The 27802-nt window shown below is 28.9% G+C and overlaps 1 protein-coding gene across 6 annotated transcripts in view; it reads right to left on the bottom strand.

The window, feature by feature from the left end:
• Positions 1 to 525: 525 nt before the first annotated feature.
• gus (splA/ryanodine receptor domain and SOCS box containing gustavus) overlaps positions 526 to 27802 on the bottom strand; it is a 507417-nt gene continuing 480140 nt past the window's right edge. For 5 of the 6 annotated variants that reach the window (XM_075354552.1, XM_075354536.1, XM_075354547.1 and 2 more), the window contains 5 exons: positions 24179 to 24387; positions 22988 to 23173; positions 21159 to 21303; positions 19675 to 19833; positions 526 to 4953 (listed from right to left, as the gene is read on the bottom strand). In XM_075354552.1, coding sequence (XP_075210667.1) covers positions 4814 to 4953; positions 19675 to 19833; positions 21159 to 21303; positions 22988 to 23173; positions 24179 to 24387 — 839 coding nt within the window. In that variant the 3' untranslated portion in view covers positions 526 to 4813. The remainder of the gene's footprint in view (positions 4954 to 19674; positions 19834 to 21158; positions 21304 to 22987; positions 23174 to 24178; positions 24388 to 27802) is intronic. The other variant, XM_075354531.1, reaches the window with a different exon arrangement.

The raw sequence follows: 27802 nt of genomic DNA on the forward strand, positions 1-27802 counted from the left end.
GTATAGTAAAATGTTATTTTTGCAAATTCAGGAGCCGAACTGCAAATAACTATACTTATTATTTAATTTAAATTTTCACTTATATCTATTTTATAATGTAACTAATTTTATAAGTGTATTTGCAAAAAATGTAATTTGAATTTATGAAACATGAATATTTGTAGTTAAATTTCATAAGTTTTTTAATATTAATTTAAAAGCTTTATATTATATTTAATTGAAATATTTTAATTTAATAGGAAATTAGTTAATTAATGAATTCTAAATCCCACATTGTCAATCTGTACCACACATATTGTCAGATGCTTTTTGTCATTAATTTGACCTCAGCTGAAGTCTATGTGCTGGGCAAAAATTAAGCACTTCAGAGGATTTTTTTAAATACAAATAAAATATTTTAATTTCAACTTTCTGTTATATACTTATTTCTACACGTTGGGCTATAGGCTATGTGGTTTCTTAAAATTATACAACAAAAGAAAAAAATAAACTGAAATAAAAGGAAAAATCAAACTAAATGATTAATACAATTTTATCATTTATTTCTCTGAATATAAACATTAATAACTTGGAAAATTAATATATCCATAGAAAGATCATTAAATTCAAAAAGTAAACCATAAATTAGTTAAAAATTTTCAAACCTAATAACAGTCTTCCACAGACAAGTTGAAATCTTAAACTTTTACTTATAAGATGATGAAAATGTGTTGCAGTAAAGCTTTAATAATAATTAAAAGTATCTCAACAGTTTTACCAGATTTTACTATATGTTGGGTGAATTAAACAAATTTTATAAATCAAAATAAATAAAGCTCAAATATAAAGAAACAAAAATGAAACTAAATCACAATTAATAATGCTGCTCTCATAGCAATGGAGAAAGATTGCTACATATTTAGATATCGTAGAGATAAAAATGCAAATAATGTAACAACGGTGAAACAACATATTACCAAGCCCTCAATGCTACCTTATGAAGCACCATAAACAATTTATTGGCTAGTAAAAAAAATCTTGAAAAACCCATTTAACCACATTACTTATTTAAAACAGTGGCAGTAAATCTGATATGGAGTACAAAGTTTTAAAGTCTGAAAAAATAAACAGACTTTATTCCAATAATAATATGATAATTCTTTTAAGTCAATACAAATTACTATTTATAATAAAAATTCAAGAATGATTATATTTTGACTTATTAGAGTGAGGGTTATAACCTTCACATCCTCATCATGCTAAGATTACAATGACAATGACAGAACATTATATTCTAACAATAAGTAATTACAATAAAAAAGGATTAAAAATTAAAAAAAAATTGAACAATACGCACATTCACATTTATTGCCATTTCTAGTTATCACCAGCAATCAATCTATACTTTGTAACATATAAAAAATTTATATTTTAAATTAAAAAAAGCATTTTTAAAGAACTGCATTAAAATGTGAATTATATTTAAAAGTACTGCAAAGTACAGTATACATTAAAATTTATCACAAATAAATAAACAATAATTATAGTACTAGCAATAATAGACATTTTAAAATTATTTGTGCATTAAAATGGGCACAATGAAATAAATATTTACACAATTCATAAAATAATCCTTCAAAAATATTGCTAACTGCTGAAATACAATTTCAACTAATAGCTAAGTATTCAAGACTGACAATTTACCTATATCTCCACAATTTTCTTTTTTACTTGTCAAATAGAATTAGAAAAAAATGCTAAATACTTTAAATAGTGAAAATAAAATAAACAATAAAGTTATATCCAGCCACATTGTTACATATTTTCTACAAACATCAAGAGAATTAGGGTCGCTCCACAATCAACATAACAAAAATAATAAATTTATATATGTATATATAAAATGCTAAATCAGCTAGCTACAATGTACTAGATAAACAGCTTTTAATGACTGTTCCATTTTGCATAATAAACAAATCACAGTTAATAAACATACTCAATGAAAATATTTCATGCTTTTATGAATTATAACTGCTGTTATCTTAAAATGTAAATGTATTCATAAAAAAAAGAAAAAAAAAATTAGTGACTTAGATGCAATAAATGAGGAACAGATCTTAACATAAAAAAATACGTAATCATAAATTGTACTACACATTATTATACAACCTCAGATCTAAAACTGGAAAAGCTTCTAAAAAAAAAATCTTTATCTGGTAATAAAACATTGCATACAAAACAAACACATCAATACTGACTGACTTTAATCATTTTAAAATGCCAAAACATTTTTTTTTTCAGTTCAATGATCATTTTTCCACATCAAACTTTTATAAATTAGACATGTACTCTTACTAAAAAAAAAGTTTCAATGCACACAATTAGTAAGAAATGGAAATCATTAAAAAACTACAATCTCAACTTCAGTGAATAAAAACAAATTTCACTGATCAATATTAGTCAAACAACTAAAAAAAAAATTATTTGCTCAATGATTAGAACAATTGATGGATACTGTATGAACTAGTTACTGTAATTTTAATATTTTAATTTTAATAATTAATAAGTCATCACATTAAAAAAAAGAAGAAAAAAGTCAAGTGGAAGAATGACACTGCCACTGAAGTAATATTTAACAATTGTACTTTATAGTCTTATCAGTTTGAAACAAAAAAAATATTGTAAATATATACAGTAAAAAATAATATGGTAATCACTGTGATATGTTATTAAAAATAAAACAATAATAATAATAATAATTATAATATAATAATAATAATAATAAATATGTCAAATTGTTTATCACAATATGACACAGAGATCACTTTACATTATAACAGTAGTACATCTAAAACATCAGTCAAATGTGTTAAATATTAATTATCTACGGCTCCTGAAATTTATTAATTAAAAATTTATTATGCAATGATAAATAATGACTGTGTACAAAGTACAAAGGTGATGTGGAGCCAGACAGAACTTATATATATTTCAACCTGCAATGATCACACCACATGCAGCTCAAATAAAAATTAGAACCTAATAAAAGTACAAATACAATAATTATAATAATAAAAGAAGAAATTCTTTAATATTTACAAATTACAAAACCTACTTAATATAATCTGCTTTTTGACAAACAGATATTAGCATACTATCAAATTTTCATTCACTGCAATTACAACTGCAAATGTAAAATGTTATTAATAACTTGATTAATATTAGAAATTCATCATAATAATAATTTATACATAAAATAATTTGTTTTACATCTGCAACGATTAATTATTATTATTATTATTATTATTATTGTTATTATTATGTTATTATTGTTACAATTATAATTATTATTATTATTATCATTATTATAAATGTAACGAACTAAAAACTGTATTGAGATTAATTCTTTACAAAATTTAATTATCAGTCATTGCAATGAATTGGTTGTTTGTGAAACTGTAACTAATTTAATTATTTCTATATTTACAAATTACAATTTTTAATCTGAATCTCTTTAATTAAAGTAGACTATTACAATGATTACATTTCCTATTATTACGTAAATGAAAAATGGTGTTGTACAATTTCATACCGTTCCTTTTTTTCACACTAAGAATGATTTAAAAAAATGTTTATTCATCGTAAGAAAATTATATCTGTACTCCTTTCCATAGTTAATTAGAAAAATTGAATGAATCTTGTTTACAAAACTGATATGAAACTTATGATTCCATCTATCTAATGACAAAATGAAATTGAAAATACACTTTGGATATATCACAAATCACAAATGTTTAAACTCCAGATTCACAAACATATCAGAAAAATAATAATAATAATTATCATTATAATAGCGAAGTTTTGAAGCAGTCTGGAGACAGACAAAACCAGACAACATTCATTTAACACGCAACTGAATAGCTCGCCTCTTACAATGAAGAGTTTTTGACACTATTTTATTTTAAATGCAGAGGAAGCTCCTTCTGGAAGCCTGAACTTGTCCACATTAAAACTACTTCAGTCATAAGAGTATAAAAGACTCTCCTGAACACAAAAAAATCACATATCAATACACTCAATAAAAAGTTTATATTTATCTCCATACAGCTTTAATCACACGCACATTATAACACTTACTCAAATTAAAAAATAAGTTCAAAATGTTTTTATAGAGTTATATTGAAGAAATAGGATGATTTCAAGAGTCCACTGATCTTAGAAACTGTCGAAGATGAAATAAAAAAAAATTAGCACAATGATCACTTGTGTCCTTTTATTTCCCATACCGCTTGCTCACCAATCGATCAGAAGTCACTGGGTACAGGTAGATTTCTTCAAGTTCACTCATAACTTCATAATATATTGGAGAAGGTTTGGGGGACAGTCAAATCTAGCTCACCTGAGGTAGACAAGAGAGTTCTCACTCAACACTAAAACTATTGCTTGCACTATAACCATATTAAAGTCGATATAAAGAAATCTGTCTTCAATTTATAATCATGCAAATACATGATTATACTCTTTGGTAAGAAATACATTTTTCATGTAAATATTAATAACTTTCCAGCAAAATGAAATAAACTTTGCAAAAATAAATAAAAGCATTAATTAGCCTGATTTTAACAACCTATATAATTTTAATTCAGAACAAATTCTGTTGAATTATAACACAGAACAGAAAAACTTTTTAAGTATATATATCATAACGACCAGCAAAAGAAAATTACAGACAAGAGATACTATAAAAAATAAATCTCTGATGAAGACATGATGTAACATGAATAATAATTTAGTGTGTCGGGGAACTCTCTCCGAAAAACAAAGATGAAGTTTGTTATCTGCGGTCACGGTAGAGCAGGTAAACTGTCATCGCATGAGGCAAATTTAAATCTGAGATTCTCTCCTCTAGTTGCTGTTTTCCTACTCTTTGACGAATTACTCGTCTACAAAGATCCATTAAAGGTAATGGCTCCGCTGTAACAAACAATTACAAAACAATAAGTTAAAGTGAATTAAAATAATGTTAAATTTAGAGTAAATACATGCACCCACGCTATCTTTTTTTTACACTGCATTCTTCTTTGAAAGCAAGCTTGTTTACTAAAAAGTACTTAGTGTAAAAGTGAACATAATAATTCACTACATTACACTGTGCTATGCTGGGACATTTTACAATTAATAAGGTTGTAATGTTGACTGAATTGATTGAACTATGCCCCTAAAACTAAAAATATGAAATACCTGTCCCGAAAAAAGAAAAGTTTCCTGTTTCTACTTTAGTAGGAAATAACACTTTGCACTTTGATTTAAATATTTTTTGATTACTAAACTTTTGGGATTTTTTTAAACAGCAGATTCCTTATTTCTTTTCTAGAAAAGTAAAAACAGTCCTACATTTTATTCACTCAAATAAAAAATAAATCTAATTTAGAGTAATTGAATAATTACTCATAATTACTACCAGGTTTGAATCCCAGTCAGGTATGGAATTTTTCATAAAACTGACGTTGATGAGTATTACCACCATACATCTTTAGAATATACTTACATTTTATGAAACTCGAAGAAGAAAAGGAAAAGTCTTTTATGTAGACTTTGTAGCAATTCTTTGTAATTGTGAAAAATATTTTGCTTCACAAATAATGTCACAAAAACTACAAATTTCTTATTATAAAGAAGAAAAGGTCAATATGCGTCCCCAAATTATATATGTTTAACAGAAAACTAGAGCTTTTGTCAAATTTATTGGAAACCAATATAATCTATATATATAAAAATGTTAATGTTAAGTTCGTTTGTGTACGCTTTAAAAACTCAAAATGTTCTGTACCGATTGAGCTCAAATTTTAGCACGATACATAACCCGCATCAAAGATTGTTTTCATCTATTTTTAATAAATCTATCTATCTATTTTTAATTTGTACATTTTTAATTTAGAAATGTAAACAAAGGAAATCCAATCAGATCAATGCAAGATAGCTGCTGTCAAACACAACGACCAAATTTCTTTGAATTATATTTAACAGCTAAAACATCTGTATTTTATTTTTAAAAAACACGATAAAAAAAAGTTTTAGCACGATATATAACCCGCATCAAAGATTGTTTTAATCTATTTTTAATAAATCTATCTATTTATTTTTAATTTGTACAGTTTTTTAATAAATAAGAGGCTAATAAATCAGATGGAAATGTAAACAAAGGAAAACCAATCAGATCAATGCAAGATGGTCGCTGTCAAACACAACGACCAATCACAAAGAGCCTGTATGGCCGTTGCCAATGTAAACAAAATCACAACTGATTAATTAACAAATTTCTTTGAATTATATTTAACAGCTAAAACATCTGTATTTTATTAAAAAAAAAAAAAACACCAAAACAAAAAGAAAAGCCACCAAGAAGGATGACTTACAGTAAATAAATTAAAACACCCAACTTTCTTATAGCCCAGATAGACTTAAGACTATGCAAACAAAAAAAGTCGAAATAACCAAATACACAGAAAATAATATCCCTACATAATGACCAAAAAATCCTTTGTTAGGTTAAATATTCACTTTTGTCTGAATTTACAGAAGGCATTTACAATGAAGCATTGATAAATATTGAAGACAAGTGCTTAGCTAATGCAAATAAAGTTCTTAGTCAATTGGGAATGCCAGCGCCCACCCGAGCTGTGATTGCTTCATTTGATGTGGATTTACGCCGTGAACAGAGTTACAACATTGGTGATCTTCAGTCATGTCCAATCAACCATTCCCAAATTAATGCGTGAACAGAAAGACATTTATGATCGCATAATGCAAATGATAAATGACGGAGTTGGGGGGACCTTCTTCTTGGATGCGCCAGGAGGAACTGGGAAAACATTCCTCATTAGATTGATTCTAGCAACGGTTCGATCAAAAAATGACATAGCCTTAGCTCTTGCTTCGTCTGGAATAGCTACGACATTGTTACCAGGTGGAAGGACTGCGCATTCAGCTCTGAAGTTGCCATTAAACATGCAAATCATCGAGACTCCCACGTGCAATATTTCCAAAGCAAATGTATGGGAAAAGTATTACAAAAATGTAAACTCATTGTTTGGGATGAATGTACGATGGCAAATAAAAAATCGCTTAAAGCTCTTGATCGATTTTTACGAGATTTGCGTGGAAACGCAATGCTTTGATATTGCTCGCAGGATATTTTAGGCAAACATTGCCGGTAATTTCTCGATCGACATGTATGTACATTGCAGTTGACTACAAATATGCGTGTCCAGTTCAGAAATGATCCATCAGCTGAGGTATTCTCACGACAGGTACTGGACATTGGAAACGAACAGCTGCCAGTCGATGAGACATCTAGACGAATATCATTTCCTTATAATTTTTGTAATTTAGTAATATCGAAAGAGGAACTGATCGAAAAAGTATTTCCTGATATTCAAATTAATCATAGAAATCACGATTGGCTCAGTGAACGAGCTATCCTTGCCGCAGAGAATAAAGATGTCTATCAACTGAATAATGTTATTCAATCCAGCATTCAAAGTGAGGAAATTACATATAAGTCGATAGACATCGTTGTGGAAGCAGATGAAGTAGTTAATTATCCAACGGAATTTTTAAACTCACTTGATCTGCCAGGGATGCCACCACACATATTAAAATTGAAAATAGGTGTGCCAATTATCCTGTTGCGGAATATTAATCAGCCAAAACTCTGCAACAGCATGCGACTTGCAGTTAAGAAATTGATGAATAACATAGTGGAAGCAACGATTTTAACGGGGCCTTTCAAAGGTGAAGATGTCCTCATTCCTCGAATACCCATGATCCCGACCGATACACCATTTCAATTTAAAAGATTGCAATTCCCAATTCGATTGGCATTTGCAATCACAATCAATAAAGCTCAAGGTCAATCTTTAGAATTGTGTGGTAAAGATTTAGATGCGGATTGCTTCTCACATGAACAACTGTATGTGCATGTTCCCGAGTCGGCAAACCAGATAGCCTTTATATCTACGCAGACAGTGGAAAAACAAAAACTATTGTATATCCACAAGTATTGCAAAATTAAACTTCTATGAAATGTATGCTTTGTTCTGTTTCTCATTTCTCATCCATGCAACCACAATGTGCCACAGCGAGCGTGGCGGGTACGGCTAGATGTTAATAAATTGCAAACCTTTGAAAGTTAAACAAATTGACTTTATAAATTGTTGATTACTTTATTTGCTACAATTATTTGTTTATGTATTATTAATTTTATTATAATTTTTTTTAAATTATATCTTTTATATTACATTTATTTATTAATTTTTCAGCTTGCTATCAATTTTATATAGAATTACTTTCATTCAGTGATGAGGTTAGGGATATTTGGGTGTCTCCAATTAGACAAGCACTGCCATTTAAATGTTGCTCTCTGTGAAACGTAAAAATCTTATGATTAAAAATCAATGAAATTAATTGTTTGAAATTTACCTGAATAATCTAAATCTTAAAATATACATATATATATATATGTCGGAGAATAAAGTACAGTGGAGTATCTTCCGACAAAACGATGAGAATATTCTTTAGAATGTCTGTATTTTTAGTAGTTTTAAGAAATGTATTATTACTAGTAATATTTTGTAAAATAAGGTTTAAATTGTTTTATTGCGGTAGGCTTAGGCTAGGTAGGCACATGGTTGTCAACGTAGTCGGGATCCCAGGACGATAGGGGTATCATAAAATTAATAAGGAAAAGGAAATATGCAGTAGGTATATTATTTGAGAATATGGAGAAAGGGTAGTCTTGCTTTGGAACCCAGATCGAACAGACGTCCTGGTGGTCGCGAATTCGTTATTTCCCTGAGCCTCGGTCTATCGCAAGTTGTTTTAATATTATTTGAATTCTAAATTGAATTAATCTTATATTGTAATTCGTGTGCTACTGAGTTATTGATAAGTGATAATTATCATTTGTAATTATTTCATTGTACGAGTTATCTACTCATTTTTATTAATTGAACTTTATTGTAATCTGATATATTCTCCACTTGTAATGGTGGGAATGAGTGAAGCACAAAACGTTGAATCCCTGACAAATCTCCTCGCCTCTCCGACATATATATATAATAAGCAACGTATCCAAAAATAGTAATGTTATTTATTTTTTCAGATTATAAAAATTACAACTAAACCTAATAGAATAAATAAATTGACAATTAATAAATAGTCAATTACAAAATGATAAACAATTCAAATACTTTAACAAGTTGTTCAATTCACTTTTACCTTATTTTACTGTTAAAGGAAGTAATGAATAAATCGTCCACTTTTTGATAACAAACTTAATATAACTTACTGCTCCTGTCATTTTTTTATTGAGTATAACTGATAAGTCATCATTCATCTTTGGTGTAATGTTGTGTCCTCTTCCAGTAGTTGATAAAAAAAGCTCTGAAGGCATGAGAATCTTTAAAATATTTTCCAGTTGAACCCATGTTTGATTATCCCTCAATGATTTCTTGAATGAAGTACCACGACCCTGCAGATGGAAAGGTGCATTCAACATTTCTCTTCATTTTCATGTATTTTGACTTCAATGGCTTCGCCTAACCACCACTTGCCATCGTATATGCAGCATACATAATTTTTACATTTTGACTTTTGTAAACCTATAAAGCAATCAGAAACACTAATGTTCTTGTGTAATGATCCTAAAGTAAATGTTTCTGATTCAGAGACTGCCCGGACTTTCAGAATACATTTCTGACTTGTTGGAACATAACTGTGAAAGGTTCTTAATTCTGGGACTGGTGTGATTACCTGATAACAAGAACTGAGATAATTTTCAGTCTCTTGAATCTCTATTAGAGCAGAAAATAAATGTTACATTTTTAATATTGTCTGTAATAATTGTACATTTCAGAAGGTGTAACAATTTGATTGCTGACTGTCATTTGAAGGCTTGCTTTAGTCACAGTCCTTTTTATAGTTCCACCAATACCATCACATGGTCCTTTTCCATAGTATGAGGTAAGAAAAAAAAGCCATTCGGCTGCGATTTCAAAATCTTCTTGATGGTAGCACAAATTTATGAATTTTTTTTTGTTTTTATACTGGGCGAGGAGCCATCAGAAAATAAAAAAATTGTTTAACTTGTGATAATAGTGTTTTTACTGTATTTATAACTTGCTTTTGAAAGCAGAAGAACGATATAGTATTGTGCTTCAAGAACTCACTAATCACACAGTAGCTTTGACTTTATAATTTTCCTTCTTTTTTAAAAATATATGAGAAGTGGATGTACTGTGGCATAAGTTTTTGACCAGTGGTATGACTGGACAACATTCTGTATTACAAAAGGAAAATTTTGAGAGAAGTCTCCTATTACAATACATTCACCCTCCAAAAAGTTTTTCTTTTTAATGTTGAGGAAATTAGCTCGTTTCTTTGCAACAAAATGATGCCTTTTCAGATTATTTAAATTTTCAGTAACTTTATCTAAATACGCTTGAAATGAAAGAATTTGAGTAGTTGGTTCACAACGGTCTACAGAAATCCACCGTTTAAAGATAATTTCAGAATCAAAATCATCCAGCTCTTGCAGTAATCTGAGCACTTCATTAGTGCCTGGACATTTTTCACACTGCGACAGCATGCACTTTTCATTTTCTATATCACATACCAAGGTTGAAAGAAAAATTTTATAATCAAATTTCATTTTTAGAGCAGATAGCATGAATTTTACATTCTGGTGGGTAACACCCACACAAACAGAGTGAGTAGCTGACTCACCAGCCAGAACACAAAATTTAGGTCTTAAAATCACTAAATTTTTAAAAACCAATTTTTAAATTATCTTTTTCTTTGAAGGCTGTGTACAATTCTTTTTAAGTTAGTAAGATAAGCCATTTTTGAATATTAATTTTCTTCCCATCAGCTTGTCTTACGGAGACATTCCTTCTTGCCTGGCATCATTTGGCTGTGCTCATTATTCTGGTAAAAATCTTAGACACATTTAATAACATTTTCAACAATTACATGACTGGGTTTCTTTTTGCCAATTTGTGGTAAAATTCCACTTGTTTTAACCAATTGTTTGGATTGACGGGCTAAGTACTGACTAACCGTACTTATTTTGAATTTTTTGAATGTTCCATTCAAAAAATGGAACATTTTTGTAATAAACTTAAAATATTAATTTTTTCCTGGGTTAATATAACTGTTTTCATTTTATTTTAATGATTAATTCTTCATATTTCCTACCTAAAAGCATAAATTTGTAGAACTAAACTGGTTTTTTCTGTAGAAATATTTCAAAGGAATCGTTTAATTTACTGGTAACTGTCTCGACAATTTTTGTAACTTTATTTTTTTTTAAATCGGTTCCTCTGCGCTACTCGATAATTTTTGAACCTTAACAGGGAAAATGCCAAGTGCTAAACAAACTTACTCACTGATCCGAATATAACTCACTGAAGCTCAAATGTATCTTGAAATTCCGGTTCACTTTCTGTATATAATCTTGTGGTTTTTGTATTTTGTTTAAGCATTTTGTACACAGTACTCTGCCTGGTATTAATTTTAAATTTGGATTGCTTATTGAAAGTGTCAAAGATATTTCTCAAAGAGATTTCTTAATTGGTTTAGTATGACAGCTAAATGGGTCAGAGCAACCTTTTTCATAAATATGAAAATATTTATCTAAATATTCAATTTTATGAAAAGTAGATATTTTTTGTTTCAGTACAACCAATTCTTAGAGATATCAATGTTACTTGCTGTTCAGTAAACTCTAAAACATTGTGCAATACTGAAGATCTATTGTAAGTCAATTTGTGTCAAACTGTTTCAATGTGAATGCCAATTGAACACTCCATAATCCATTTTTATAAAATGCAAAGGTTCTTACAATAACAATACAGTAATTAGTATAAATTATAAAACTATCAATTGCACCTCACTCTGTTTTATCCCAGTCTATCTACAGCTAAAATAAAGATTTCTCTAATAAAATAAAAAATAAAAGATACCGTATAAAAGAAAAGTTCACTCCTAATAAAATTACTTTTTAAACAAGTGTACATTACCTAATCACAGTATTAACACGGCAACAATACAATATATCCACGTTGAAATCAAAACAGTAACTGAGGCTTCTACAATGTTTACATTCAGGATTACACAAACATTCATGTCCATGCATGTCTATTCACTTTTGTGTTTAAAGATGAGTTGGTGTGTATGAGTCATACTTTACGTAACAAACTATCTAGAATATAAGCTATCTCATTATAGTCATATCAAAATATTTTGTATAATAGGTCTACATTATTATCTGAAAAAATACATGGTTAGAAGGGTATTTTTACCCTTCTAACCAGGAGGTTACCTGGTTACCTGGACTGGGAGGTCCCTTCTAACCAGGAGGGAAGTATTTATAGTGGTTTTGATGATTTCATAACTTGTCCATTTTGAGTAAAAAAATAAATTTTATATGGTTTTATATAAAAAGTACTTACTGCTGTAAAAATTTCAGATTTTGCCACCTGTCCCACATGTGGTTTTTGGATCCAAAAATGAGACATTTTCAAAATCATACAATTTGGCGGCAATTTTAATAAAGGATATTCAGTAACAATCCAAATTTTTTTATACATACTACTAGTACCTAAGAGTTAAAAGGTAAAACACAGGCTTGTTACCCTAAGCCCTTCATTATATATTTTGGGCCCAAAATTTGAAAAAAACAACAATTTGTAAACGTAACTTCAGTAAACATTACAAGATTTGGTTATGTAACAAAATGCTACAGCTCATGGAAAAAGTGACAAAAATGGCTGTTTTTACTTGTTGGCAAGTTAGAAAATAGTCTATTACTCAAGAAAAATTTTTTTTTTTAAATATAAAAAAGTATTTTTTGGCTACTGCAAGGTGGGTACTTATCATATACAAAATATCATCAAAATAAAAAATAATGATGCAATAAAATTTTTTAAAATTAGTTGAATTAAAATGCAATACCTTGTAATTTGATTTCTTATGAAAATGTTATCTGATGATGATGTTGTGCTCTGTTAATGCAATCCCAAAATAATTTAGTACTAACAAATGACTAAACCACATTAAACCCAATTTGTTATTTTTTAATATTATTTACCCTATTATACATTATGAATTTTTTTCGATTTTTTCGATTTTTTTTTTGTATTGAATATGAAGCTTTTGTCCTAATCAAACTCTTTTACAAATATAACATTATTTAATTTTGTAAAAATTTAACAGCTTGATAAGGTGATGGATAAAATCCATTCCAAAAGCAAGTTATTATCTTTATTGGTCACATTACAATGAAAAACTGCAAAAAAAATAATAACTTTTAAAATTATTAGTTATTACATCAATTTGCATAGACAAAGAAATGCATCCAAAAGGACAACTTATGCTCTGTACATAATTTATTTTTTGCTTGATGAATTAATTCACCACAAAAGCTCAAAAGCTTGCCAGTCACACATTACTTCTGTTGTCGATTACTGAACATTAAACAACCTGTGTATACCCTTGCAGCCATGCAGAAAAGTTATGTTATTCTAACTTTTTGGTTATAATCTTTTTCAATCGAAACAAAAAATTCAATGTATTGAGAAATGTTAAAAAAAAAAACAGCTGTTATAACTTATCACTATTAGGTTAAAAATGATACTGTACGTGAGGAACAATATCTTCGCAGTAGTCATAAAATTGTCCTTATAAAAACTGGGTAAAAACTGCTGCATCTAGCAAGAAATTTTAAAGCAAACAACAGTAAAAGAAGTTTTTCTGTAATTTATTTTTTCATATTTATAAGATAATAGTTTAATTTCTATTTGTTGTTTAGATTTTGGGTTTTATTATAACCAAAATGACACTTTCATGGCAATTTTATGTGATTCTGATTGAACAGTTTTTTTAACAAGTGAAATTTGATTTTTGAGGATGACTTGATTCGGCTGAGGTACTGCCATTAAGTTTTGACATATTTAGAAAGGGTAGGATAACACTAAAAATTCATGTGTGAACAAAAAAGAGAACAATTCACCGAGTCAGTCACAGTATGTCCTAGCTCATATCACATAGACTGTGAGCAATTCTATTATCATCCTACGTGTCATGAGCTATTCACATACCTGCCACAAGGATTTATATATTAATCAGAGTACATCAGACGTACAATATGGATGTCCATAAACAAATTAATAGTGTAGGTACTGGAGTGTAACAGCAAAAATAGAGTTCAGTTCATAATCACAAGGTTTATAACATGCTCCATGTTGTAATTTGTTGCAAGAATAAATTTTTTGCCAGATCCAAACTTGCAATCCACTGAAACCTTTGCAACTGTTCTATAATGCTGTGAACAACACGAGAATATACTTTATCATGAAGCAGACACACTATTTTAGTAAGTACGTCGAACTGGTTCTCTAAATATAACTTGTTTGGGTTTTCAGAACCTTCTTAGTTTCTCCTTAAAGCAGATAATTCTTTAGATTATCTTCTTCTTCTGTCTTTTTAGTACTAAAACTTGCTAACTGGACTTTCACAATCAAAGATTCCAGTTTGAACTCTTTTGTTTTGATCAGAGTGTGAGTGAGCCTTTCAAAAGATTGTCATTTAGTCTCTGTGTGTAGCAAGATATCCATGTCCCATCTCCTGTCATTATGAGATCTAAGGATTTATCTCCTTCGGTTTGGTTGAGTTTTTGTGTGGATATTCTCGGGAACCACCTTGCACAAATCCTAACAGTGAACATATCTACTGACAATTTTGTAAACAATCAATTTTGACAGAACAATAGGAAAAACTGTGTGAAGTTCATAATTTGTGAATCTACTGATTAATTGAATGTGCATACCAACAACAGTTTTCAATTCTTTGGAGATGAAAGATGGGTATCCAGATCTTACTTATCATACATGTTTCTTTTCTTTTTAGTAACTGACACCATTTCTGCAATTGCTTCTTTCAACACTCCTTTTTCAGAAACTTCTGTCAGCTCTGGATGAATTTTAGTCACATCTGGTTTTGACAATATCACAGACATGTTCTTGATAATAGTTACATTCAAAAGCATCAACTTATATTGTTAATATATGGAAATAATTCTTAATTTTAAAGTAACCTTCAAAAAGATGTATAAGATTAAAATCATTTTACCAAAACTGCTCCAACAAATATCAAAACAAATTTTTTTTATAAAATGATATACACAAAAGATATACATGTCTTAATTTTTCCATACAAATTATTTTTAAATGTTATAATAAATAATTTTATGGAACTGGAACTGAAATAAAATTCTCAAAAGATTAATAGAGTTAAAAAAAATTGTATTTGCTAAAAAATACAAGGTTGAAGAGAGCTCAGCTTCAGGGGTAAAATAAAATCTCAACTTTAGGGTAAAATATTATTATTTTTAGAAAATAAAAACAATGACAGATAAAAGGAATATTAAGTAATTTTGTTGTAATCGAAGTCATCTATTGTCAATTACAAAACGGTTTGCAATATAAAATCATGTAAAAATTAAAAAGCAGCTGTTATTTTTAAATTTTTTGTTTGGATTATAGATCGATAAGAACACTTTTTTATAGGTGAATAACATTGAATTTGTCTTTATTTATTTCTTTTTTAAATAATATTTTCACTAATGTTACAAATATTTCATTTAATAATAAAATCTCTCCTTAAGTTACAATTAATCAAACTAACAAACCACTACATTAAATAAATAAATCTCAACACATATGATGTTCAAGGAAAAATGCACATTTAAGTACCATAACGCATGTCTATAAAAAAAAAAGGATTATTTAAATATTAATTGCAAGCCAACACACATTTATAGTTTACAAATTTAGGAGTATTGCATGAGGGGAATCTAAGTGTGAAAGTTAATGAACCTGCTAGACCTTTCCTGCTCACAACAGCATAACATAAACGATAGCCAGAAAACTGAGACCACATGCAACTAAATTAGTTAAATGTAATTTAACTCAGTGTATTACAACGACATACAGTTAAGTTTACATACTCTGATAGATACAATGCAATGAACAATTCAGTAATGTTGATTACCACTGATCCCACAGTTGTTTATTGCTCTACAAGAATGCTTGCCACAGTTATTAAAATACTTCAAAAGCAAAGAAATGAAAATATTGATTGCAATGTTTATTCATAATTCTATTAAATTATGAAGATAAAAACATTTTGTTGAATAAATTCTTAATATAGGCTCTATATATATATATATATATATATATATATATTATATATATATATATATATATATATGAATTTCTGTTTAAAATTAAGGCATGGGGATACACACGGATAGTCTAAACATTTTAGTCGAACTATATAATTTAAAATTGTTTATTCCCTTGCTCATCCATATATATAAATAGTATGACTTCCCATGCACTAATTACAGAAAAAGAAGGTTACAGGTGTACTTTCGATCTGCTGAGAGGTACAAGAGAGATGCCATTTACTATATTACAACTCAAAGTTGACAATAAAAGAAATTCTAAAATATATTGAATAAAATTACTCTTTCATAGTAATAATTGTAATTTGAATTAGTAACATACTTCAGCAGTGAGATTAGTTTAAATTTAATTTCTGAAATTTATTCAGCAATCCTTATCCTTTATTCATAAATGTGTGTACGATTACAACCTTCCATCAGATAACATTATTAAAATTACTATACAAGAGTATTTTGGGATGCCACAGACATCATTACACCTGCTTTTCAATGGAAGGTAGACAATTCTTTTGATTATAGTTTAATTCTCAATAGTACCTCAATATTGTCTTCTAGCTACCACACTCCTGTTTGGTTGTCATTTTACAAAACTTGGTCAGATAACAATATCAGATATCTTGTTATGGATGTAACAATATCCATAATTTCTACCAATTCATCCTTACATACTCATTAATAACCAAATGACAGAATTGCTGTAAGTGCCAATAAATGTTTACTAAACATTCACAATGCTCTGAAATATCGGATAAAACAACAAAATCACACGTTTTGTACAATGTAACTGCATTCTTGTGTTACTTTTCTTAACATGTAGCCTTTCAATTCATTCTTTCATAACAAAGATATCTTCATCACTTCATTACAGTTTCAGTTTGGTTTCAAACTTTAAATGAAATAAAATTAAAAAAGTACAAACATTATACAAAATATGTTTTCTGTATAAAATATATTCCCTATGTATAACTGTTAATCAATCAATCTATTTAATCTTGTGTTTATAGTTTGTTCTCATCTTTATCATTTGTTAATCTCAGCTATTTAACAGGATTTCAAAGGACTTCCAACATCTGTGTAAAATAACATTTAATATCTGTGAATTACCATTATATAATCATCTAATTGTAACCACACACCCCTACATCACATTCAGTGCACTGATAATGGGAGGATTTGTAGATGGTACAGCATTCGGAAAATGTTTTTGGGCAAGTTGCAGAGAATTTTCTTTGTTGAAAGGTTTATCTTTTTTTGGCTGGATGTCTTTATTGTGATGTTACGAATTGCTCAATTAAGACTTCTTGCTAATGAACTAAATTTTTTCTCCTTTTTTTATGTAAATGGTAAGCACTAAATATACACATATCTATTTAATATTTAAGTCATTTCTTTTATCATGTTTTGGTTCTTTTTCCTTCCAGAGGATAGACAGACAACATTTGGCCACATTTGTCTATTCCATCCATCTTTAATTGTAATCATTTACAACATTTGGAATTAAAACATTTTCCTCTTCCTTATAACTTCTACACTATCAAGTTTATGTACATTACTAAGAAACTATACAATTTTGTCCTGCCATTTTAGAATCATCATCTTACCACTGCTTTCGTAGAAGCATATCATTTCAGCTTTCTTTAATTATTGAAAGATGAGTACCTTGGTATTTCCCTTCCTATTTTTTCTAACTGTTCTGATCAATCCTGTTTTTCTATTAAACAGAAAATTTGCAAGCGTGACTTCAATAAAAGTTGATGGCTTCAATAAGAGTTCAACTTTTATTGAAGCCATAAAGCTTCAAAATATTACAACCTAAAAGCTAAATATTATGAAGCCACAAAGCTTCAAAATATTATAACCTAAAAGCTAAATATTATAACGCAAATCGAATTACCCCTTCATCAGTTTCATAGCTATACATAAAGCATGTCAGATTTCTTTATTATCATCTATTTCTGTGGATTTCCAATGTAAGTGATCATTTTAAGAATATAATCAGTTTGATTAGAACAATAAATAAGATTTTACACCAAATCTTGCTCTTTTTATTCTAATGAATTTTTTGAAAGACAATCTGTTCTGCTATTAGAAACCAACTCTTATCTGTTATAATATCTTTTTCTGTAATGAAGACATCTGAAAAATTTTGATACAGAAATGATTATATTTTATCTGTTTCTTATTTTCAGTGGGATTGAAAATAATTCTGGTCAACAAAATACAAAAACCCGCACAAAAGTTTAAATCTATGTACATATTTTTGTATAATACTTAGAAATTTCTGGTTTTTTTATAACAACCCATGTATAATGTACAAAGCAACCAAGATATGAATTTTGTCTTTGTTTTTTGGTTTCCATATGCTGAAACAAGAAAACTTTTGCAAATATTGTTTGGCATATAATTTAGAATTATAAACAATTGTTTCAATTATGTCACAGTCAATCAAAATTTTACAGTTATTCAAATTATTAATCTGTACCTGAATTCCTGAATCAGTGAATGGAAACTCATTTGGGAAATTAGCATTTTCTTAGTGCAGAATCCACTTCATTTTGATTTGACGAAGTTAAAATTTTGACATTTTCTGATCCAACACCAAGATCAACAAGCATGTCACTATCAGAATCACTATCACTTGATTCATTAAAAAAATTGAAATCACAACTGTATGAGACATTTAAACAGTTTTTAAAAGACAACATCAACAATAAACACGAATACAATCAGAACTCACGTTGGGCTAAATCATTCAACGAACTCGTAATCTCAGAACCACTTCACATGGGATATATGATTTCATTGTCAGAAGCTTCAAATGACAATATATCAAAATTAAAACAAGTACAATATTAACACAAGGATAGGCCATAGAGTCCACAATCGCATGTCAACTTTATCTGACATTAAACAATTCAAAACAGGTCAGAAATCTCACATCAACTTAAATCAACAGAAGCATATTTGAAGAATTTCTCAGCTGTCAACATATGTCAACAAAAACCATTGTCGGGGTTAACAACCATGAATTTTTTGCTTTCTACAAAGTAGGTACTAAAAAAAAAAAATAATGAATGAAAAATACATATATTATTTTACCTGTTTATAAAAGACTGATGATTCTATTGATATACTTTGTTGTTAATATTATTATGCATATTATTATTATTATTATTCTTCTTATAGGATGCCAAGGTGTGCACACTATGAAGCAAAAATTGCTGTGGAAGAATAATTATTCATATAATAGCAACAGTGGATGTGACTTTACAAACCCACAAACACAATTGACTTCATCAGAGAAACAGTCTACAAACAATTCAATATATCCTCAATAGTAGATAAAAAAATAGAAAATTAAGTTTAAAATAATATCAATAAATACTTACGATCAAGTCCACCTATATACTTCATAGTAATTTCACAATGGCCCCAAACTGCACTAACTATTGGGTAAAGCTTACGTCCTTTTAAACCACGAAATGCTACCCCCAAATATTGGCCATCAACAACAAAAGATAATGTCCCTTCATCCATATCCAAAACAACTGAAACAAAAACATTTTTATTAAACTAAAGTACTACTTACAAATGTAAATCAAATTAGAATTTTGCAGACTATTATCAATATTTTATTTAAATAAAATTGACTAGATAACAGGTAATAAATTCAATAAAACTAAAAACACACTTAATTTTTACAACTATAATAATAACAAAGCAAACCTTTATCTAAAATTTCAATAGCAATAAATTGCAAAGGTAAAATAAGGATGATAATGATGATGTGTTATAAATTTAGCTAAAAAAATTAACAGATCAAATAATAAGAATGCAAGAATAACCTGTAGTTAAGATAGCGATTGGGAAGTTGTAATTAAAATCTTCAATTAGCGAACATAATCTGTGACACAATATATAAGCAAGAAGTTAAATCTATAGAATATGGAACATTAATTGTTTTCAGTCTGTGATTTAGTTCAAAAATAGCTATTATTTTAAAAACAGTTACTATGATTGTTTCACTGAGCACTGTGCAGCAGAAAACGTTATATAGTAACATTACAGTTAGAATGGGTTTAACATTCAGACTGATGAGTATTGTGTAATCACACCACACTTTCCTGAAAATCAATTAATGACATGTAAATCTGTAGATGGAGTTGATGGTAATGAGTTCTGTTATTACGATAACAATATTATTAAAAAAAAATATTAGTGTAGTTTGTAGGAGAATTAATAAAATAATTCTACAATAATATTAAATTTATTTAAGATCTGCTATTGTTCTGTTGGTTCTGTTACAGTCGCTGATCTTTTTTATCTGAATTAGTTGAAGCAGTAATTTTTTAATATTTTTTTTTTATGAAGCAAGAACACACATTCCCTTTTTGCTGTAGGTTTTTAAAATATTTTTGTTAAGTAGCAATGGTACATTAATATATTAGTAATTACTATAATTATTTAGCAGGTTTTACAATAAATCTGATTTTTTTAGAAAAAAAGTAAATCTAAAATACATATATTTTTTTATGTTACAGCAGTTATTCCAATCAAGGGTAAATTTTTGAAATTATTAACAACACATCATAGCATTAAAAGTTACTAATAAAAACAAAAACTTTCAGATTTTATTTTTATTTATATATGGTAGAGTTCCCATTATATGCTGAATGTAAGATGTATCAGCCACCTGAAACACAATGGTCAGTCCAGCTATCTAAAACAAATGATATGTAAGAAACCAGATTAGAAGAATATAAACACCCTTTTTTAATTATCTCAGTTTTTACTATCGCCACCGTATTAAACTTTCTAAATTTTGTTCATGATGAAATAAATTTTTTAAAATTTTCAAAATTTAAAAGCTTACCTAAAAACTTATCTGGCACAATAAATGTTTCATCAGGTTTAAGTAGAGCTGGATACGTAACCCCAGCATTATTTTTTGAGTCATGGTATAATTTATTGCGACCAAGGTCCCAGCCCCACGATTGGTCATTACTTCCAACAAGGCTCTGAAATAAAAAAAAATTCCATGATTAACTAATATTAACCATAGTCACATACATCAGAAATTTATAGCAACAAACATTTGGTCTAGTGTTTTATGTGCATAAACTATAAAGATAAATGCTAAATATTAACAGTAGAAAGATGGGTACATCATTCTGATAATTTTCTGACTTTGAATATCCCATTCCTTTAAAACTATGTGCACTTGTGAGATGAGATCAGGGATGCTCAGGTAAGTGATGGGTATTTCAGATTAGACTATCTTTCTTTCCAACACCTTATGAATTTCTCTATCTAGAACACAAATCTTATGAAGAATAAACAGAGTAAAGAGATTTAGAAAAACTAATTAACAAGTTATTTATTATTAAACAAACTATTGCTAACAATCAGCTATGACAAAGGAAACTATTGTTTTAAGTCAACATCCTCTAAATATATAAAACTATCATTGAGTTCAGTAAATCTTAACCTAATACTACTTTAAAATCTTTCTAAACTTCTAGAGAGCACATAAATGTAAAACGGTTCCGATTTATTGCATATAAAGTAAGTTGTACTCATAACAGGTTACTGCAACATTTTACTTCTTTTTTTTTCTAAACTGTCACAGCACTGCATAAGCCAACACTACAGAAAGTTGTTGAAATGATACTTCCAGTTTACCACCAATTGTTCACATTATTTTTATTCCATTATGATGTTAACAACTATTTGCACATAATTGCAAAAAAAGGAGACTGATGTAGACAGGAATCAATCTTTGTGTCTAAATTCAATAGGCTGCATACTTTATTCACAATAACATTAATACTTCAATATTTATTTTGCACACTGTTTATATCATGTTATGTTCCTCCGATTACTATTTGACCTTATGTATTTTTCAACTCCAATTAATATATTAAACAGACAAAAAGTGCAGTAAAAATGACTGTGTACTAAATATTCACTGTCAAATTCAATTAGGAAGTGTCTGTTTGTCAGAATGAGATTTTTGGTTGGTTAAGAAAAATTTAAGGGGTCTAATAGTCCCTTCCTCCCCAAGCTCCTGCGTAGGTAGGTTAGAACAGCATTTATAAATAAATATAATCTGACTATCAGTAATTTAATTTAAACTTACAATAATGGAACCGTTTAAATTCAGGAGTTTGTCTACTGTAATAACAATAATGATTGTCTAAAGCAGGAGTTAATTAATACTGTGCACCCACTACCAACAGATTAGCAGCCTAAAATATTTCATAAAAAATTATTAAAAATTCAAAGACTAGTAATACTACCAAGAAAAACTGGACTCTCAAATGTTATGCAAATCTTTTTAAACACTCAATAACCACACATAGAACTTATCAAACATCACTAATTCACAAAAATTTAATTAAAACTTTAAAATTCCAAACAACGTACAGGTGCCACAATCTAATCATTTAGTTAACAGTTCCATTAAAAAATTGTTTACTATTTTGAACTGACAAGTCTGTTTAAATTTACAATAAATATAACAGACATTGATCTTCACTCACTTCCAAATATGAATAAATAGATAATTTTAAGATAAAGACAAATAGCAAAAAATTACAAAATATCGATTCTGAATAGGAAGAACTTGAAGAGAATGCCTCTGGGGAAAATTCAGACAATGTTGATTTCCTTTAATCATTTTAATAATAAAAATAATAATACCTGGTATCCAACTGAATGTAAAGGAGCATCTTGTGTGGCAACTCCTACAACAGCATGAGTGCCACGCTGTCTTGTTGACCAATGAACCTCCCAAACATGAAGACCCTTGCTGAGTCCTACTTTTCCACGAATGCAATCTGTACTCTGTGCTACTGGATGCCTATGAAATGTTAGTTTATCATCATCCTGAAAACATGTAATTGATATTTTAAAATCAAATCAAAATCTTAGACTTAAAATACTGCTGACCTCTAAGATGAAGTGGTATTGCCTTATCTTTTATCCAAAAGGTCCAGTTTCACACCCAGATAGGCTAACTATTTTCAGTTACTAAAATGTTCTACTTTAATTAGGCTCTGGCTTCAGTTCCAAATATGAGTAAAAATATAAAATTTAAATTTAAAAAAATAGCAAAAAATTACAAAATAACTCAGTTCTGAAGAGGAAGAAATTGAAGAGAATGCCTCTGGGAAAAATTCAAACAAAATATCAACAAGATATTTTTATGGTTGTAAAACGTATTTCAAATGCAATGTGATTTTGGAATAGTTCAGCATTTATTGTCAAACAGCCAGCTGGTTGAACACCATAAATTAATTTGTCCTTTATCATTCCTTTATTAAACCACTGGTTTCATTGTTCGGCAAAACAGCTGCAAGCAAGGTCATGTGATGCATTAATTAAAAAAAAAAACCTAATACTAACAAAATTATTTATACACAACTGTTAGTTTTGTACTACACTTATCATACAGACTTCAAATTATTTTTATACAATGACTACATTTTCTTTTATGTGGCAGTCTTTTAATTTGCATCTCTCTATAAACAAATTCTCGCATACTATTCATACACAAGTAAATTTATAGAATCCAAATTTAAAAAAAAATGCTGATAACTAGAGGGTTCCATTTAAAAAAACAATGTCATAGGAGTGTTCAACACACAAAAAAAAAATAATAATATTATTTTCTTAAAGGAAGTTTTATCTTTTAATAAGTTTATTATAAATGTTTCCAGTAATCAAAACTAAAAATCATCATTGTCTACTTTAAATGTTTTTTCATTATTATTTATGCATTCAGAAATTGAACATCCAAAAATGGATAACAAACAAGTTATCATACAATTTTTTCTGATGCACATTGGCAGTTAAAATTTTACACAGAACATACAGTAATTTACTACTTACTTTTACAAATATGTTTAGTGATCTGTCATCAGCATTCCAAGCATGCTTCAATTGGGCCTCTCTTGAGGCAGGGGGCATGTCCAACAGGATATCCAGGCGTGCCGGCCGTGCAAAGTCCTGAGCTAGCTCCCTGGGAATAACTGGTTTGTATGGCTGTGGACTCTCTCGGTTCACACTTTTTACTCCATCTGAACACCATTGTACATGTCCTTTACCACAAAAGGCAAACAATACATACTAAATCTAATTATATAATTATCCTATTTTATTTATCAACACTGAACCACTACTCTCTTTCATTTAGACTGTGATAATTCTTGTGATAATAAATAAAATGCATACAACAAAAATATTAGTCACTTTTCAACGTACAATGAACAATCAGATTCTACAGTCATACCGTTTATTTAACGCAAAAAAAAGTTCATTCACATAAAAAATGCCATGAACAATTCAAATTCAAGTAGTTACATTTAGTATATATTGTCAAATTTAAATGAGTTTTTAGTATCTTGAACAGTTTTAACAAATTTTACAATATTATGAAGATTTAAAACACATTCTAACAACAGAGGTGAACTCATCTGTTATAGATGAAACTGTACATTTGGACATAAGGCTGAACACAAAAAAATTTTTAGAAAAAAAATGACTTTATGATGATGCAAAAATAAAGAAACCAGAACAACAATACAAAATTTAAAAAACAAGGCAATTCACATAATCCAGAAAATTTTCTTACCAAAACTCTGCTAGTCACCTAAATTATACGAATATCTGTCCATACTATTGCTAGCAACAGCAGACCAATGTTCATGCAATAATATAACAATGTCACCAAAATTACTTTCTTTCTTTTCTTTTATAAGGAAGAGACTTCTTTTAATCTGAATTGAAAATTAGTAGCACTTCAAATAAAAATAATTTAAAAACAAAACTTAATGCTTCAGCACTTTATAATAAAAAAAAAACTATCGACATCAATGATATTACTAATCATAAATTCAGCGATAACAATAGTTGCAAAAAATATTTAGTTGGAGAAAATGTTCATTTAAAGCACTGATTCTCAAACTTTTTCACCCACATTGAGAATAAAACGATTTTTGTGCACCCAAAATTTTTAAATTTATTATCTGTTAAAAATAATAATTGCAGATGCTACTTTTAAGATGCGCTCTTAAAAATAGCAATTGCAGATATTGTTTTTACACGTGGCATATCTTATTTCTAAGTTGAAACTTACATATTAAATGAGAGCAATTAAAACGCAATTTAATCATATTTGAAAATATTTTTATTAAAATTGCTTTCAAAAAAATTACAATTGTATCTATATAGTTATATAACAACAACACAGTGATAGAATATACTATCACTATTCCCTTTAATTTTTTGTACTAGTGTAGTAGGCATTTTAATTTTAGTTTGATATATCACGAAAACATCATTTTTACCTTTTCTTTTTTCTTTTTAAATCAGCCATTGCCTTCCTACACCGCCTGAACGCCCCCAATTTTCCAAGTGCCTTCTACCCCCCCCCCCTCCCAGCACTGAAGACCTCCAACATCCACAAGGGTGTGTGTTATTGCCCACTTTGGGAACAAACGATTTAAAGTGATGTCTAAAATTAATTGTTACCAGTATTTTGTCTTTAAAAACCCAAAACAATTAATAATCAACAACACATTGATGCATCTTACCATAGGGTCTCAAAAATTAGGCAAATGAATTAAATGACATCCTCAGTGAAATGTAGAACATATAAAGTAAGTAATCCTTATAAAATGAACTTTAAAAATAACTTATAAAGTAAATGTAGAATTTATAAAATAATCACTTAAAAAGTGTAATTGTATTTTACAAACAATAAAAAGACTGCTGTAAAATTTGCAGATGCTATAGTTATCAAAGGTTTTAAAATAAATTATAATTAAAATGATACCTTAACCAGAAATAATAAAAAAAATATTAACCACTTAATATTTCACAGTTAAATTTTAAAATAGAATAAAATAGCACACAATATGAACAGTGCCTAATTACAAAAACTGATATAATGAAACATACAGTTTTCAGACTTTTCTAAGTATGTCACTGCAACTTATTCTTTTGTAAGAAAAACTGTTGTGACATCAGAACCCAAGAGAAAGAACCCTTGTAAAATCTTCTTTTTTTTCATAAAACATAAAGTTACAATGCATCACTAAAAACTAAACAAAAAATTATACCAATAAAAACTTAAAAGACGCCCATCCATCTGCACTTTTTTATCACCACTCTCTGATTTTCACAATTGAATTTGGCTCAATGATCATTACTGTTTTTTTTTTGTTTTTTTTTAGCAGCAACAGCGATTCTAGATTCCACAGAAAAATGTGCAAATAACTAACATCCTGATGTCAAAACAATGTAATAAAAGTAAATTATAATAACACAATGCAACATGGTTTTTCTATGTTTCTGTAATTTTACATGTACCTTAAGTATTTTTTTTGCACTGATTTCTGATCTGTAATTAGTTTTTTCTATCACGTGTAGTTTTTTTGCAAACCAAGTGAACTCTTTTTTATTTCAATGTAAATTCCACAAAGGTAAATTTTATTGGGAGGGAGAAATTTTATTTTGATAACAGGGATTACCTTGTTACACCCAGCTAGCTGTTAGGTGGGAAATATAGTTCATTGTTGGCATGCTATAGTGCTCTGAGGTTATATTTGTGCTGCCATATGTAGTTTACATAATTTCTTTAGAAATGAGTCTCCCCCAAGTGTTTGAATAACCCAAACGTGTTCTGTTATATTTTTGGTACGTAATTGCTAAGCAAAGACAGGATAATATTTTCATGAGAAATGTATATTACGTATACTTTGGCATAAGGCTTTGGATGAAGACAAAAGCTGGGCACCGCACAAGGTACAAGTGTTGAGGGGCTGAGACTGTGGAAAAATGGTGTGAAAAATCAATGCCTTTGCAATCTTAATGGTTCAGAGGGAACCACAAAATCATGTTAACGATTGTTATTTTTATACGGTTAATGTTCAGTCATTACACAAAAAATAAGAAGGATATACAATATCTGAACATTCCTTTGGCCTTATAACCAGTTATACATAGTGAATCTCTCCCTATCCCAGTTCCACCTCCCATTATTGAAGATGTGCCACAGGAGAGCAGCTCAGAAACTGAATGCGATAATGCTGATGATTACAAGCCGAAAGAAGATTCTGCATCAAAATTAATCAGTCGAAATGAACTTAATGATTTAACTTGTGACTTGAATCTGACAAAAGATGTCGCTCTTGCTTGGGTCAGGACTGAAAGCAAAAAATCTTCTACTCAGAGTTTCATTCTCGTGATATAGAACCAGAGAGAAACCCACTGGGTTGGTCTAGTGGTGAATGCGTCTTCTGAAATCAGCTGATTTCGAAGTCGAGAGTTCCAGCATTCAAGTTCTACTAAAGGCAGTTACTTTTATACAGATTTGAATACTAGATTGTGAATACCAGTGTTCTTTGGTGGTTGGGTTTCAATTAACCACATATCTCAGGAATGGTCAAACTGAGACTGTACAAAACAACACTTCATTTACACTCATACGTATCGTCCTCATTCATCCTCTGA

This window comes from Lycorma delicatula, chromosome 1 (genome assembly GCF_047948215.1).
Source record: "Lycorma delicatula isolate Av1 chromosome 1, ASM4794821v1, whole genome shotgun sequence".
Lineage (NCBI taxonomy): Eukaryota > Metazoa > Arthropoda > Insecta > Hemiptera > Fulgoridae > Lycorma > Lycorma delicatula.